At 43.3% G+C, this 14,601-nt stretch overlaps 2 protein-coding genes across 2 annotated transcripts in view; one reads left to right on the top strand and one right to left on the bottom strand.

Moving 5' to 3' along the window:
* Positions 1-14,601, top strand: part of LOC311039299 (uncharacterized protein) — a 120,791-nt gene that overhangs the window by 76,415 nt on the left and 29,775 nt on the right. The gene's annotated exons all lie outside the window — the stretch shown is intronic.
* Positions 2,781-13,195, bottom strand: tubb6 (tubulin, beta 6 class V). The gene is made up of 9 exons (XM_084049046.1): positions 13,062-13,195; positions 12,411-12,519; positions 11,495-11,605; positions 9,700-9,815; positions 9,395-9,523; positions 8,620-8,857; positions 7,766-7,980; positions 7,085-7,457; positions 2,781-3,150 (listed from the first exon to the last, which is right to left on the bottom strand). The coding sequence occupies exons 1-8, from the start codon at positions 13,116-13,118 to the stop codon at positions 7,089-7,091; spliced, it is 1,344 nt and encodes a 447-aa protein (XP_083905172.1). The 5' UTR covers positions 13,119-13,195; the 3' UTR covers positions 2,781-3,150; positions 7,085-7,088.

Genomic DNA, 14,601 nt, shown 5'->3' with positions numbered 1-14,601 from the left:
GAAAGATTAGATAAAGGTAAAAGTGCCAGGTAAAAGTTGGAAAGATGTTTTTGCTGGTTTTGAACTCAGGACCTTCTGGTTACACGTCCTGTATCTAAAGCACTGCAGTAAAGTCCTTCCTTATTCTGTTCACTTGCAGGATCTTGACTGAAAGATTAGTTAAAGGTAAAAGCGGCAGGTAAAACTTGGGGAAAAAAATAGGCTAGCGGAATTTGAACTGGGAACCTCCTGCTTGCTAGACCTGTATCTAAACCACTACACAACAGTGGTTCTTACTTACTCTGTTCAGTTGCGTGGTATTCACTGAAAGATTAGATAAAGGTGCAAGAGTCAGGTAAAAGATGGAAAAATGTCCTAGTTTGGTTTGAACTGGGAACCTTCCGGTTACAAGTGCTGTATTTAACGGCTCCACCACAGTGGTTCTTACTTACTCTGTTCACTTAGGTGGTATTCACAGAAATATTAGATAAAGGTGCAAGAGTCAGGTAAAATTTGGAAAAATGTCTGAGTTGGATTTGAACTGGGAACCTTCTGGTTGCAAGTCCTGTATCTACACCACTGCACCACAATGATTTTTACTTATTCTGTTCACTTGCGTGGTCTTTAGTGAAAGATTAGATAATGGTAAAAGCGCCAGGTAAAAGTTGGAAAGATGTCCTTGCTGGTTTTGAACTCAGGACATTCTGTGTGCAAGGCCTGTATCTTAACCACTGCTCCACCATGGATCATGTTTTCTGAGGTCTCTTGCACGCTCTTCAATGAAAGATTAGATAACGGTAAAAGCGCCAGGTAAAAGTTGGAAAGATGTCCCTACTGGTTTTGAACTCAGGGCCTTCTGTGTGCAAGGCCTGTATCTTAACCACTGCTCCACCTTGATACCTATTTTCTTTGGTCTCTTGCACGCCCTTCAGTGAAAGATTAGATAAAGGTGCAAGAGTCAGGTAAAAGTGGGAAAAATGTCCTGGTCGAATTTGAACAGGGAACCTTTTGGTTACAAGTCCTGTATCTAAACCACTGGACTACAGTAGTTCTTCCTTCTTCTGTTCAATTGCGTGGTCTTCAGTGAAAGGTTAGATAAAGGTAAAAGCGCCAGGTAAAAGTTGGAAAAATGTCCTGGTTGGATTTGAACAAGTAATCGTCTGGTTACAAATCCTGTATCCAAAGCTCTGCACCACTGTTGCTCTTATTTATTCTGTTCAATTGCGTGGTCTTTAGTGGAAGATTAGATAAAGGTAAAAGCGCCAGGTAAAAGTTGGAAAGATGTCCTTACTGGTTTTGAACTCAGGACCTTCTGTGTGCAAGGCCTGTATCGTAACCACTGCTCCACTTTGATACATACTTTCTTTGGTCTCTTGCACGCTCTTCAGTGAAAGATTAGATAAAGGTGCAAGAATCAGGTAAAAGTTGGAAAAACGTCCTGGCTGGATTTGAACTGGGAATTTAGTGGTTTCAAGCCCTGTATCTACACCACTGCACTACAGTGGTTCTTACTTAATCTGTTCACTTGCGTGGTCTTCAGTGAAAGATTAGATAAAGGTGCAAGAGTCAGGTAAAAGTTGGAAAAACGTCCTGGCTGGATTTGAACTGGGAATTTAGTGGTTGCAAGCCCTGTATCTACACCACTGTCTGCACGACAGTGGTTCTTACTTATTCTATGTTCACTTGCGTGATTTTCACTGAAAGATTAGATAAAAGTAAAAGCGCCAGTTAAAAGTTGGAAAAATATTCTGGTCGGATTTGAACCAGTAACCATCTGGTTGCAAGTCCTGTATCCAAACCTCTGCACCACTGTTGCTCTTGTTTATTCTGTTCAATTGCGTGGTGTTTAGTGAAAGATTAGATAAAGGTAAAATCGCCAGGTAAAAGTTGGAAAGATGTCCTTGCTGGTTTTGAACTCAGGACATTCTGTGTGCAAGGCCTGTATCTTAACCACTGCTCCACCATGGTTCATGTTTTCTGAGGTCTCTTGCACGCTCTTAAATGAAAGATTAGATAAAGGTGCAAGAGTCAGGTAAAAGTTGGAAAAAGGTCCTGGTTGAATTTGAACCGGTAACCGTCTGGTTACAAGTCCTGTATCTAAACCACTGTACTACCGTAGTTCTTCCTTAACCTGTTCACTTAGGTGGTCTTCACTGAAAGATTAGATAAAGGTAAAAGCACCAGGTAAAAGTTGGGAAAAAAATATGCTGGCTGGATTTGAACTGGGAACCGCCTGGTTACAAGCCCTGTATCTACACCGCTGCACTACAGTGGTTTTTACTTTTACGGTTCACTTGCGTGATTTGAAAGATTAGATAAAGGTAAAAGTGCCAGGTAAAAGTTAGAAAGATGTCCTTGCTGGTTTCGAACTCAGGACCTTCTGTGTGCAAGGCCTTTATCTTAACCACACACACCTTGGTTCATACTTTCTAAAAATTCAAAAAAGAATGCCTCTGGTGATAAACCCCCCCCCCCCCCCCCCCCCCATTTGCATAGTTGGCCCTGATTGGTGCCCCACAACTTCGGGGACAGGGAAATCCAATCACAACTGAGCGGGGTCAGACCAAATCTGCCGACGGTTATTCTTTATTTGTTTTGCACTGGCAGATTGGTCTGGTTTCCAGGCTACTCTCTTTATACCTGTACTGTATATGGGATGAAACAGATACAACCTTGGATGGTCTTTGATCTTCAATGTATTTGTATTGCTTTTGTTACATTTCCATTAACAAACGTAGAAAAACTCAACCACACGATTTCACTTCAGCAAAAAGATAAACACTCCACATGTAACGCTTATAAATTATGAATGGCAGCCAGGAAGAAGTCGTCAAAACGTGATCATGTGACAGTGATGATCTTCAAAAATGTCCAACTTTTATTGGAAGACGAACTTCATATATCTCTGAGACCCAATCTATACTGTAAAATCCTCATTGCTAATTTAGCTCTGAGAGTGTACAAATGGAAGCGAATGGATCCGTAAGGGTCCGTTTGTACACTCTCAGAGTTACAGACCCGTTAATGGTCCATTTAGACCCCTGGTGGTACCCGGACCCGACGTAGAGAACCAGTAGCTTTACACGCCAACTCCGCCCCTAGTCTTCCGGGTCGATGATCTCATCCTGGTCTCTGATTGGCTCCTCTGGCTGCTGGTCCTCACTCCACTTCCTGTTTGAACAGATATTCACAGATATGTGTCAGTCAGTGTTGCCATGTTCGCTTATTATAAGCGACTTCAGGCTCGTGTTTCTGTAAAGTCAATTGTAAATATTGGAAGTTGCTGGTTGCTGTTTTTTGGGCTTGTTTAAGTTGTTTCTAAAGTGTAGTTGCTTAGTTGGGCTTGCTTCCTAATGGTGTTTAAACCAGTGGTTCTTAAACATGTTCATATCAAGGACCCATATCTGAAAATAGCAATATCTACAAGCTCACAACACTGGTCATTGACCTTGGTTACCAGCATTCCATTTAATAGTTTCTAATAACATTTTCTCTACATCAGGGATCTTTCAGGCCAAGGACCCCTTAGCTGAGAGAGATGAAGCAGGGACCCCCACTACATATTGTATAAAATGATTAAAATCTTCATAGATTTCATAGATAGCTTCAAATCGCTCTGGATTAAGAGCGTCTGCTAAATTCCTAAACTGTAAACTGTAGAGGTGTTGTGTGAATTAATGTTTTATTGTTTGTTTGTTTGTTTGTTTGTTTGTTTGTTTGTTTGTTTACACATGATCTTTTCTATTCATATATTGGATTCATGTTGTGTATGTTCAGTCTCTCTCAGGCTCTGTACTTGGCCTGCTCTTTTTTCCCTTAACACCAAATCTCTTCACTGGAAATAGCACATCTACAGGGGGTGTAGAGTGCCTAGAATGTTGTTATTTTTTCTATTAAACACATGTAGGATGTAGTTATTCTATTAAACACATTTAGAATGCAGTTATTTGTTGAAATTGTATGTGTGTAGGTATGTATGTGTAGTGCCTCTGCTTTGTCACAAGATGGAGCACTTTAACATTCCGTGTGGTCTCACTAGCATGTGTGAGATGAAGCATACTACTTAGGAACTCAATCAATAGTATGTATGTACCAATAGTATGTTGGAAATTGCATACTAGTATGTAGTACGTTAGTATGTGATTTCAATAGCAGGCTGTAAATGAGCTCTATAACGCTAAAGGATAACACAAAAAGCCCCCGGGTGCTGTGATATGTGAGAAAACACATTATGTTGACTTATTTTAGTTATTACATTTTTTAGTGACTGGGTTAGACAGTCTCACTGGGCTGCTTCACTGTCAGCTGGCCTCCTGACACAAGCATGCTGCTGGGATACCAGTTGGACACACACGCACGCACGCACGCACGCACGCACGCACGCACGCACGCACGCACACACACACACACACACACACACACACACACACACACACACACACACACACACACACACACACACACACACACACACACAAACACACACGAACACACAGGTCTTTTCTGTCAATTCAACCCTTTGATTCCTTTCTCTCATGACCAATTCTCTCTCTCTCTGTTTGTGTGTGTGTGTGTGTGTGTGTGTGTGTGTGTGTGTGTGTGTGTGTGTGTGTGTGTGTGTGTGTGTGTGTGTGTGTGTGTGTGTGTGTGTGTGTGTGTGTGTGTGTGTGTGTGTTTCTCTCTCTCTCTCTGTTTGTGTATGTGTGTGTGTGTGTGTGTGTGTGTGTGTGTGTGTGTGTGTGTGTGTGTGTGTGTGTGTGTGTGTGTGTGTGTGTGTGTGTGTGTGTGTGTGTGTGTGTGTCTGTGTCTGTGTCTGTGTGCGTGTGCGTGTGCGTGTGCGCGCGTGCCTGTGTGCGCATATCCCAGACTGTGTATTGTTAGCTTTGTGCCTTGCTAAGAACAGAAGCGCTAGCTCAGCAGCTGTTTACAATTCCACACAGTGTATCAGCAAGTCTAGACATGCTTCAGGACAGGACCTACACAGTACAGTTTCACATAGGCCAGTACTTCTCATACATTTTCATGTCAAGGACCGCCAAATTAATGAATGTATTCACGGACTCCCATCTGAAAATATTTTGTGCCAGGGACCCCTATACATTTTTTAACCCCTAAGATTTATTTTTGAAAATACCAGATCAACAAGCTCACAAGGAGTTACGATGCATTGTGAGCTTTCAGATCTATTTTCAAATACCCAATATAATTTATATAGGGTTAAAGTGGTTAAACCCTAACCCTGATTTAGCTGGAGACCAGCTGGAGCCCCCTCAAGGACTAGTGGGGGTCCCTGGACCCCACATTGAGAACCATTGCCCTATACAGGTATACTAACTACAGTATAGGGTTTCATATTTATAGAGTTGCATAGGGCTATGCTACAGTCAGCTTAGACAACACCCACTGACAGATATATTTAGAACAACTCCTCTTATTGTTGTACAGTACTTAGCACTTGAGAGTCATAACATAAATCCATCTGGAGACAATTTCATTATAGACTCTATATAATGAATGTGTCTCCAAATGGATTTATAATAGAGGAGTCTGTGAAAGTGTTATGATTTAGTCAACTAAGGATTTAACTTGACTGCTATCCTTGTAATGTAAATAGTTTGTCCTCTCCTATACCTACTGGTTGTGACACATAGTACTGCCTGGAGCTCATGAGCTCAATATCTCCCCGGGACCCTCTGGAACCAACTCAAGGACCTGTGGGGGTCCCCGGACCAAAAAGTAGCATACATTCTGACCATTGTCCATTTTCCACAAAGTGTTATGTCATTAAATTAGTAATTTATAGTAAATGTTTGTCAATGACTTACTGACACAGAGGTGTAACAAGCATCTGACACGCACACACACACACACACACACACACACACACACACACACACACACACACACACACACACACACACACACACACACACACACACACACACACACACACACACACACACAGTCAGTCTGTTGTGTCTGTCTGTGTGAGGTTAATCCACCAACAAACAGAAGTGCTAGGAAATCAGTTTTGAGCTACAATGGAGTGATGTAGACAGGGATTAGCCAGTTTGTTGACTGGGACCTTTTCTCTACTATCTGTCTCTGGACTCATGTACCCTGTTTTGTCAAAAATGGCAGATCTACAAGCTTGTAGCTTGTATATCTGCTATTTATATAGAATAGCCAAAGTAGCTCAAATCTAAAATGACACAGATGCGTTCCCGGATTGAACAGGTTAACTAAATTAGCTGGGGACCCTCTGGAACCCCCCTCAAGGATCCCGGACCCCACTTTGAGAGTCTTACTGGATGGACTGTTGTCTGACCATCTGACCACTGGGTGGGCCGCGTGCATTTTCAGAGCATCTTTATTTTAATGATCAACCAATTGGATTGCGTTCTGAACTTCTGACTCGGATCAATGGAACATAGTAGTATAAATGTTTTTATAAGCTCGCAGGGCTGATCAGTAAACAGACTGCACTAGTCGTCACTTTTAGCTTAAAGGAGAATTTTGGACCAAGGTTTTCTTACCTTTTCTATGACGTTATGATAACTTAGGATGAATGGTGCAGTAGAAAAATGTCATAACTCCATCCCGGTCCGCCACAGATTAAAACGTGCCCCAATAGGCCTTGCGCTAGATCGCGTATTTTAATAGCTTTTTTTTGTTGTTTTTTGGTGAGATCTGACATTCATAGTGACAGAACACTGTAAAAAACAAACAAAAAAAAAAAACAGAAGTCTGGCTAGACAAGATCGAAATCTCGATTTCAATCTCGTCTAGCGAGACTTAGTTTTTTTTTTGTTTTTTTTTGCATAGAGTTCTGCCACTATGAACGTCAGATTTAATTTTTAAAAAAGCTATTAAAATACGCAATCTAGCGCAAGGCCTATTGGTGCACGTTTTAAGCTGTGGCGGAGCCGGGATGGAGTTATGAAATGTTTCTACTGTACCATTCATCCTAAGATATCATAACGTCATAGAAAAGGTAAGAAAACCGTAGTCCAAAATTCCCCTTTAAGTGCGAGCTGATATATATGACTGTGCCATTTTTTGTTTTTATATTAATGTAATATTATGATTAAAATCTTAGTGTCACCTCCTTACTCGTGGATGTCGTCCTCCTCCTCATCGTCAAAGTTGTCGTCCCCGTCGTTGGCGGTGGCGTCCTGGTACTGCTGGTACTCTGACACCAGGTCGTTCATGTTGGACTCCGCCTCCGTGAACTCCATCTCGTCCATGCCCTCGCCCGTGAACCAGTGCAGGAAGGCCTTGCGGCGGAACATGGCCGAGAACTGCTCCGACACGCGCTTGAACAGCTCCTGGATGGCCGTGCTGTTGCCGATGAACGTGGCGGCCATCTTGAGGCCGCGCGGCGCGATGTCGCACACGGCCACCTTCACGTTGTTGGGGATCCACTCCACGAAGTAGCTGCTGTTCTTGTTCTGGATGTTGAGCATCTGTTCGTCCACCTGAAGAGAAACAAACAAACTGCTTGAAAACAAAAAAACATGGTGGTGGACAGTAATGAAGTACTTTTACTACGGTACTTTAAAGGAGTAGTTCACCCAAGAAATTACTTATTTTCTATCAATTACACACCCCATGAAGCTTTGAATTCATGGAGATTTTTTAGTTTTTGTCGCATTCCTGAGCCAATAATTTGAAGATAATAATAAAGATGCTAATGTATGGCTGGCTCCACCATACTGGCTTCATTTTCAAGATCGAAAGCTTGCCGTCTGATCAGGGATCCCGAATAGACCAAACCAAAGCACACCTCCTTCATGGACATGGGGCCGCGGAACACGGCCGCCACCGTCAGGTAGCGGCCGTGGCGCGGGTCGCAGGCCGCCATCATGTTCCGGGCGTCGAACATCTGCTGGGTGAGCTCGGGCACGGTGAGGGCACGGTACTGCTGACTGCCACGCGCCGTCAGAGGGGCAAAGCCTGGCATGAAGAAATGCAGCCGGGGGAAGGGCACCATGTTGACCGCTGGGTAGATAGACAGACAGACAGACAGATTAACCACTTGAGCGTTATTTTATACTTCGTCGAATCGTCGCACAACAGTGTTCTGATAATAGCGAAAATAGCCGATCCTCAAGCTCCCCAAAGCATGTACTTTTCACCTGCCTGATTTTTAGACCACGTAGCTGGCTGAAAATCTAGTCCTATATTGCACTGATCAGAGCAATGGTCAGCGAGTTAAGGCCTTTTTGAGGTGTTAAACACCACTGTAACACTGTTGTAGGGCCCCATACAGTATGTACTCTGTGTTCCGAGTGCCGAGTTTGGAGATCAGTGTGCCTCGCAAGTCCGGATGTTACGTTTGTGATGTCCACCGTCCACCCAGTACTATGCAATTATTATTTCTGTTTAAGATTTATTTTAGGGCTTTTATGTCTTTAGTGACAGGACAGAAGGCTGACAGGAAATGGGGAGAGAGATGGGCATGCAGTGACATGCAGCAAAGGCTGTCAGGATCGGGACTCGAACCCGCGACACACTGTCAGGCTACACTGAGGCCAGGTGCCTGGACCGTTATGCAATTTTAACCCATTAAGACCTGGAACTGTGTCATTTTTAGATTTGAGCTAAAAAGCATTATTTTACACTTTGGGCTAAACGTGCCTAGCTTGCGCAGGTCTGCGTTGAGCTGGCCGGGGAAGCGTAGCGAGGTGGTCACTCCGCTCATGGTGGCCGACACCAGGTGGTTGAGGTCGCCGTAGGTAGGCGTGGTCAGCTTGAGCGTGCGGAAGCAGATGTCGTAGAGCGCCTCGTTGTCGATGCAGTACGTCTCGTCTGTGTTCTCCACCAGCTGGTGCACCGACAGGGTGGCGTTGTAGGGCTCCACCACTGTGTCTGACACCTACAAACGCACGCACACACACACACACACACACACACACACACACACACACACACACACACACACACACACACACACACACACACACACACACACACACACACACACACACACACACACAAACACGAACAGGATATTAATACCGTATACTCAACAAACTGGCACTTAAAGACGAGAACAGGAGGATCATAGTAATAATCAGGTGAAGGTGGACAGTAACTACAGTAAGTACATTTACTTGAGTACTTTGAGTATTTATACTTTGTTTGAGCGTTTGTATTTGTGGATACTTTTTACTTTCACCCCAGTACATTTCAAAGACAAATATTGTACTTTTGCTCTATTACATTTCTAGGAATTTCTGACTATAGCAACAACTCGGTGCCGTGATATGAGCTTGTAGATCCGCTATTTTTGAATAGCCCTTAGTATAAAATAATGGTTATAGTTACAAAAATCTAAAATGACACAGTATGCGTTCCTGGATTGAATGGGTTAATATCATCCATCCATCCCTCCCTCTCTTCTTCTGTATACCTTAGGTGAAGGCATGACGCTGAATGTGTTCATGATTCTGTCAGGAAACTCCTCTCTGATCTTACTGATGAGCAGCGTTCCCATCCCAGAACCCGTCCCTCCTCCCAGTGAATGGGTCAACTGGAAGCCCTGGAAACACAATGACACAACCGTCCCAGAACCAGTACGAAAGGATTCATAGTTCTCAGTCGCCAAGACTGATTTCAGTCATTTGGATTACATAGAAGCCAGCATCTTCTATGTAAGCATGTTGCGCACCGAAAATTACTTCCATCCATCCATTCATCCATTTTGTAGATGTTTACCTGCAGACAGTCACAGTGTTCACATTCCTTCCTCACTACATCCAAGACAGAATCCACTAGTTCCGCTCCCTCTGTGTAGTGACCCTTCGCCCAGTTGTTGCCTGCACCCGTATGGCCTGCAGCGGTGGCATAGAACAAAATTAGAAGGGCAAAGCAAATACAACTCATATAACCACATAACCTAAGTGAAACATCAAGGTGAAATACATATAGCAACTACACATTATACAGGGAACCGTCACAGTTGTTACCTGCACCGTATGACCTGCAGCGGTGACATAGAACCGTCACACTCAAGGGGGGCGCATGCTACCCTTTTCGGTGATCACCCTCTCACCGCGGTGGTTTGAAAACTACAACAGGACATCACTGAGCCGCGGTGACAAGCGACTCACCGCTCACCCCACCACATCTCTCTGTTTTTACTAACCAAAATCACCGGACTATAAGTGCCTATTATCAGACTATGAGCGCCTATTTAGGTGAAAGCGTTTCCACCTAAAACGTGAAAGGGTGATCACCTAAAATGGTAGCATGCATCCACCTTCACACAGACCTAACACCTTGTCCAGCAGAACTGCACAGGGAGTGTGTTACGTCCAAATGTACAAAACACAGACCAATCAAGATCACTGTGTTGGCGCATCCGTCGGTCAATTTGACTCTGTTCACAACGGAGTCATTGGATAAATGTGCCTTTGACTACATCTGAAAGTGTATTTGTGCATACAGTGTAAAAGTAGACAAGTGAAAGGGTAGCTAAAGTTGCTGCCCACCCCCACCGTGTTCAGGGGAGGGAAACCGGGCAGGGAGAGTGTTATTTATCACTACAGTCACTCCTACTGGCTGGGGGCTGAGGTTTCAATGCTCTCAGATGGTTAAGGCAGCGTTGACACTGATTGTCATGAGAGCGTCATGTTGTCATGACTTTTGACCCTGGCGTGCAGTTAGGACTTGGTTGCGCATTCTGTCACACGTCGAAAATAGCCGATCTACAAGCTCGCAACGTGTCGCTGTGGTGATATGCACATGGTGAGTCACTCTGTCTGTGCGTGTGTGTGTGTGTCTGTTTCTCATCCCAGGGAGACATGAGTTTATAAACCTAAGGACTGTTTACAGTACTGTGAGCACACACATTCTCTGGGGTTTCATTTATGTCTCCTTTCCATATTTCCTAACACCTCTGCCTCCATGCAGTTCATCTTTTGAAGTGACTTTTCTCATCATTTGAGGATATTACCTGGGTTCCAAGTAGCGTGTCTTATAAATGGTTTTATTGGATAGATTTTAAGGGGCTTGATAAGCCTGGTCACTTACCACATAAAATGTTGGGACAGTACTTTTCTGAAAAGAAACACTGAAACTGGATGTTTTGTTTTTAATGTTTCTAGATGTGGACCATGTCGACTCAATCCTAGATTATGTTTGTTTGTATTAACTGGGAACGTATAAGTTACTATTCTGTGCCTATCAGCACGCAACTCGAACAACGCAGGGTCAGCAGGGGGTCATGCCTATGTTCCCTCAGCTATTTGTTCCCACAGTTTAGGATTGGGCTTGGGGTCAGTGTTAGTTTTGAGGGAACATAGGGCTGAGGGAACATAGGTACGCTCCCGTCAGCAGCAGTGGGCTTGCGCCCCAAGAAGGCATTTGTAGAAATGTACAACTGAAATGTTTCGTCTCTGCTGATTGGGTTGGTTTGCTTCAGTGCTAAGAGTGTGATGTTCAGGTTCTGTATTTTAGGGTTTGATCCAATGTAGAGGTGGAGTTTGTCATGTTTTACAGGCTCTTTTACCAAAGATGAAGTTGTCCGGTCTGAAGAGTTGTCCAAAAGTTCCTGAGCGAACGCTGTCCATGGTTCCTGGTTCCAGGTCAACCAACACCGCCCGGGGGACATATTTATGTGCTACACACACACACACACACACACACACACACACACACACACACACACACACACACACACGCTCAATGTTAAAAGCTAATACTTTCACAGGACTTTGAGCACATATATTTGTGGTGTTGATCAGATTGTAATAAACAGTTAAAGCCACAATCTGTACATTTTCATGTCCTACCCGAGACTCAAACTTCAGTCCCCCACGCAAGCGCTGACATTGTCGAATTGAGCTATAATGGAGAGCTATTCTGCTATTCTGGTCTTCTGCTATTCTTGCCCTACAAGGGGTGACCATAGCTGAATGGGTAGAGCCTGGGAAACAAAAGGTTCCAGGTTCGACTCCCAGCCCCTCTTTCCCCCTGCGCTCAAGTCTGACCACTTGAGCAGCAATCCGCAGGGTATTGTCGTTATTATTAGCATTATTATTATTATATTAGAGCCCATTTGGGCAGAGTATGAATTGTGATTTGACCTGGCTTTAACCGGTAGGTGTCCTACCCTATACCACAGGATCTACATTTCTCAATGGAAGAGTGAGAGACCTCCAGATGTAGGCTACTAGTTATACTGTATACTCTACCATACAGGTTGATTAAAAATAACATTTAATTCACACAAAAGAGTTATATATTGCAGCTTGAATTGACCCTTTCTAAAGTCCTGCCCATCTTCCATGCCCTGATGCCCATGACCAAACCACTACATGTCTAACTCCAACCCCATCCTGAATCTGTTCTGTACATCTAACTCTAAAACATTCTCTCTTGTGAAGGCCCACGTTGCACGCACAAACAGTGATGTGTGTACTTACAGGAAGCCTCATTGTAGTAAACATTGACCCTGTCCAGCTGTAGATGTGAATCACCCACATAGTTCCCTGTCGGGTCTATACCATGCTCATCACTGATCACCTCCCAGAACTGATATAGAGACAGACACAGAGAGAGGGAAAACCTTAAAACAAAGTGCTTTTTTTTCAAAAGTGCCCCACCAAACTACCCTTGCCTAGCCTGGGATAGATCGGTCTGCAGAAGACACACGACCGGGATCGTTAACCAGGCTAACCTTTGCCTATATGTATAAAACTATTCCCAACTTCAAATGATTTTTTTTAATCGTTTCGTAAGCAGGTTTTTAAGTTACAATGTGACAGTTCTGCACACAATTCTTTATTCCCTATTCATTGCACTAAATTGAAAGTACTCATTATGCAGACTGTCCAATTTCAAGTTTTCAAATGTATAAAATGTATACGAATCTTTCTACTATTGGTACTTTAAGTACAGTTTGATACCAATACTTTTGTACTTTTACTCAAGTAAAAATGTTATTCTGGACTTTTACTTGCAACAGAGTATTTCTATATTGCAGTATTGCTACTTTTACTTATGTAAAAAAAATGTAATGTAAGTATAGGCTACCACTGGTTTAAATATTTTCATATTGAAATTAACAGTCCTACCTTGGTTCCAATCTGGTTCCCACACTGCCCGGCTTGGATGTGAACAATTTCCCTCATTTTATTTTCCTTTTAAAAGTTGTTATCAAAGTTTCCCCTCTGCCTTTTGCTCCTTCTGTCAATGTGCGCTCAGTGCGTGTCACTATGCCTGTGAGTGTCACACTTTGCGTGACTGTCACCGTCACTGTGCGTCCCAGCTGTGCGCACCGTCTGAATTCCTGCTCTCCTCCGCTGAGGCGCGTTCGCACAGCCACGCCCTGCATGGTACCTAAGCCCCCGTCCCCCTCTGGGATGTGTCCCATTCCAAACGAACGACTCCCTTCCCCTTTGAGGCTATTATTAGTACGCAATTGGGTCGTGGAACATAGACTACAATAGATAACCATTACTGAATATTGGAGGCCTATATCACTTGGGATGGTTTTTCATTCAAATAAATCCTGCATCGTGCTGCCTTTTCTTTTATACAAGGTCAGCAGTACCACACCAATACTAGAGTGTGCCCGCCCCCCTTTTGTTTGATAGGCCTACAGTATCACTCAACACATAAAAGCATCACAGTGCTTTGTAGATGGAGAAAGACAAAAAGACTGATATGCACAATAAAATCTGACAGACGTAGGGGTCCATGAAATACAAAGACAATAAGTTATGACACCGCACTCTTCAAATCTGACTGAGCTTCTACCATGTGCAACTACAACAACCCATTTATTAATATCCGTGTGAGTAAGTGATGAAGGAAGCAGAGAAGGGAACATGTTTGAGGACTGGAACGTGGGCCATGGCCTTCCCCTCAGACGCTCCGCAGGTCAGCTGTTCCTGACACAGCTCCACTCCACAGCCACATGCAGTGTCAGCTTACAGTGTCATAGAGGCCATACGTTATGACTGCATCAATCACTGGTAGCTTTTACACATTTACTTAAACTTTTATGAATAAAATGTAATTTTGTCCAATCTGTATGGTAGAGTATGTTAACTTATACAATTGGGGTGGTTGTATTTCGTCTCCCTGCACTTCTATTGAGACATTTAGATTGTGTCAAAGGTCATGTCTGACTGGTCATGTCAAAATTTGTTTTGAACCAAAATGTTAAAAGACATGAATCATCATGACTGAACACTTTGTGACACTGGAAGTCCTGCGTCTGAAACCGTTAAACCCAACACACCTCTCTCTGTCAACTCTGACATGTGAATCCTGTGAGGACATTTGACTGTCACATAGGACCTATACATCTACGTTATGGAGCTGAAGTGACCACCAGTCCAGTCCTTTATCGTTACATGGAGTTTGTGACCTTTGACTCTAAGGTTGTTGTACTGCTCATGTCAAAAAACACTTCAATATGACTTAAACGTGTCTACAGACACGTCAACATGCATGCACAATAAAGCGTTGTATCGATTAAATATGACTCCTGCTAGATTACACACATTAGATGTACATAAACTATAAACTCCAAGTTGTAGAAAACAAAATCTTTAATACATTTGTCACATTTCATGTTTGACAGTAACTTGGTAACATTTAAATTCC

Source organism: Gymnoscopelus microlampas, assembly GCF_963454915.1.
Source record: "Gymnoscopelus microlampas genome assembly, chromosome: 22".
NCBI lineage: Eukaryota > Metazoa > Chordata > Actinopteri > Myctophiformes > Myctophidae > Gymnoscopelus > Gymnoscopelus microlampas.
This window is presented reverse-complemented; position numbering and strand designations above follow the sequence as displayed.

Excerpts from the sequence above, each read along its gene's own strand:
- tubb6 (XM_084049046.1), bottom strand. The coding sequence starts at position 13,118 with ATGAGGGAAATTGTTCACATCCAAGCCGGGCAGTGTGGGAACCAGATT. Across the intron at positions 12,520-13,061 it reads GGAACCAGATTGGAACCAAG|TTCTGGGAGGTGATCAGTGA; the intron begins GTAGGACTGTTA and ends TCTCTATATCAG. Across the intron at positions 9,816-11,494 it reads ACCGGACAACTTCATCTTTG|GCCATACGGGTGCAGGCAAC; the intron begins GTAAAAGAGCCT and ends CCACCGCTGCAG.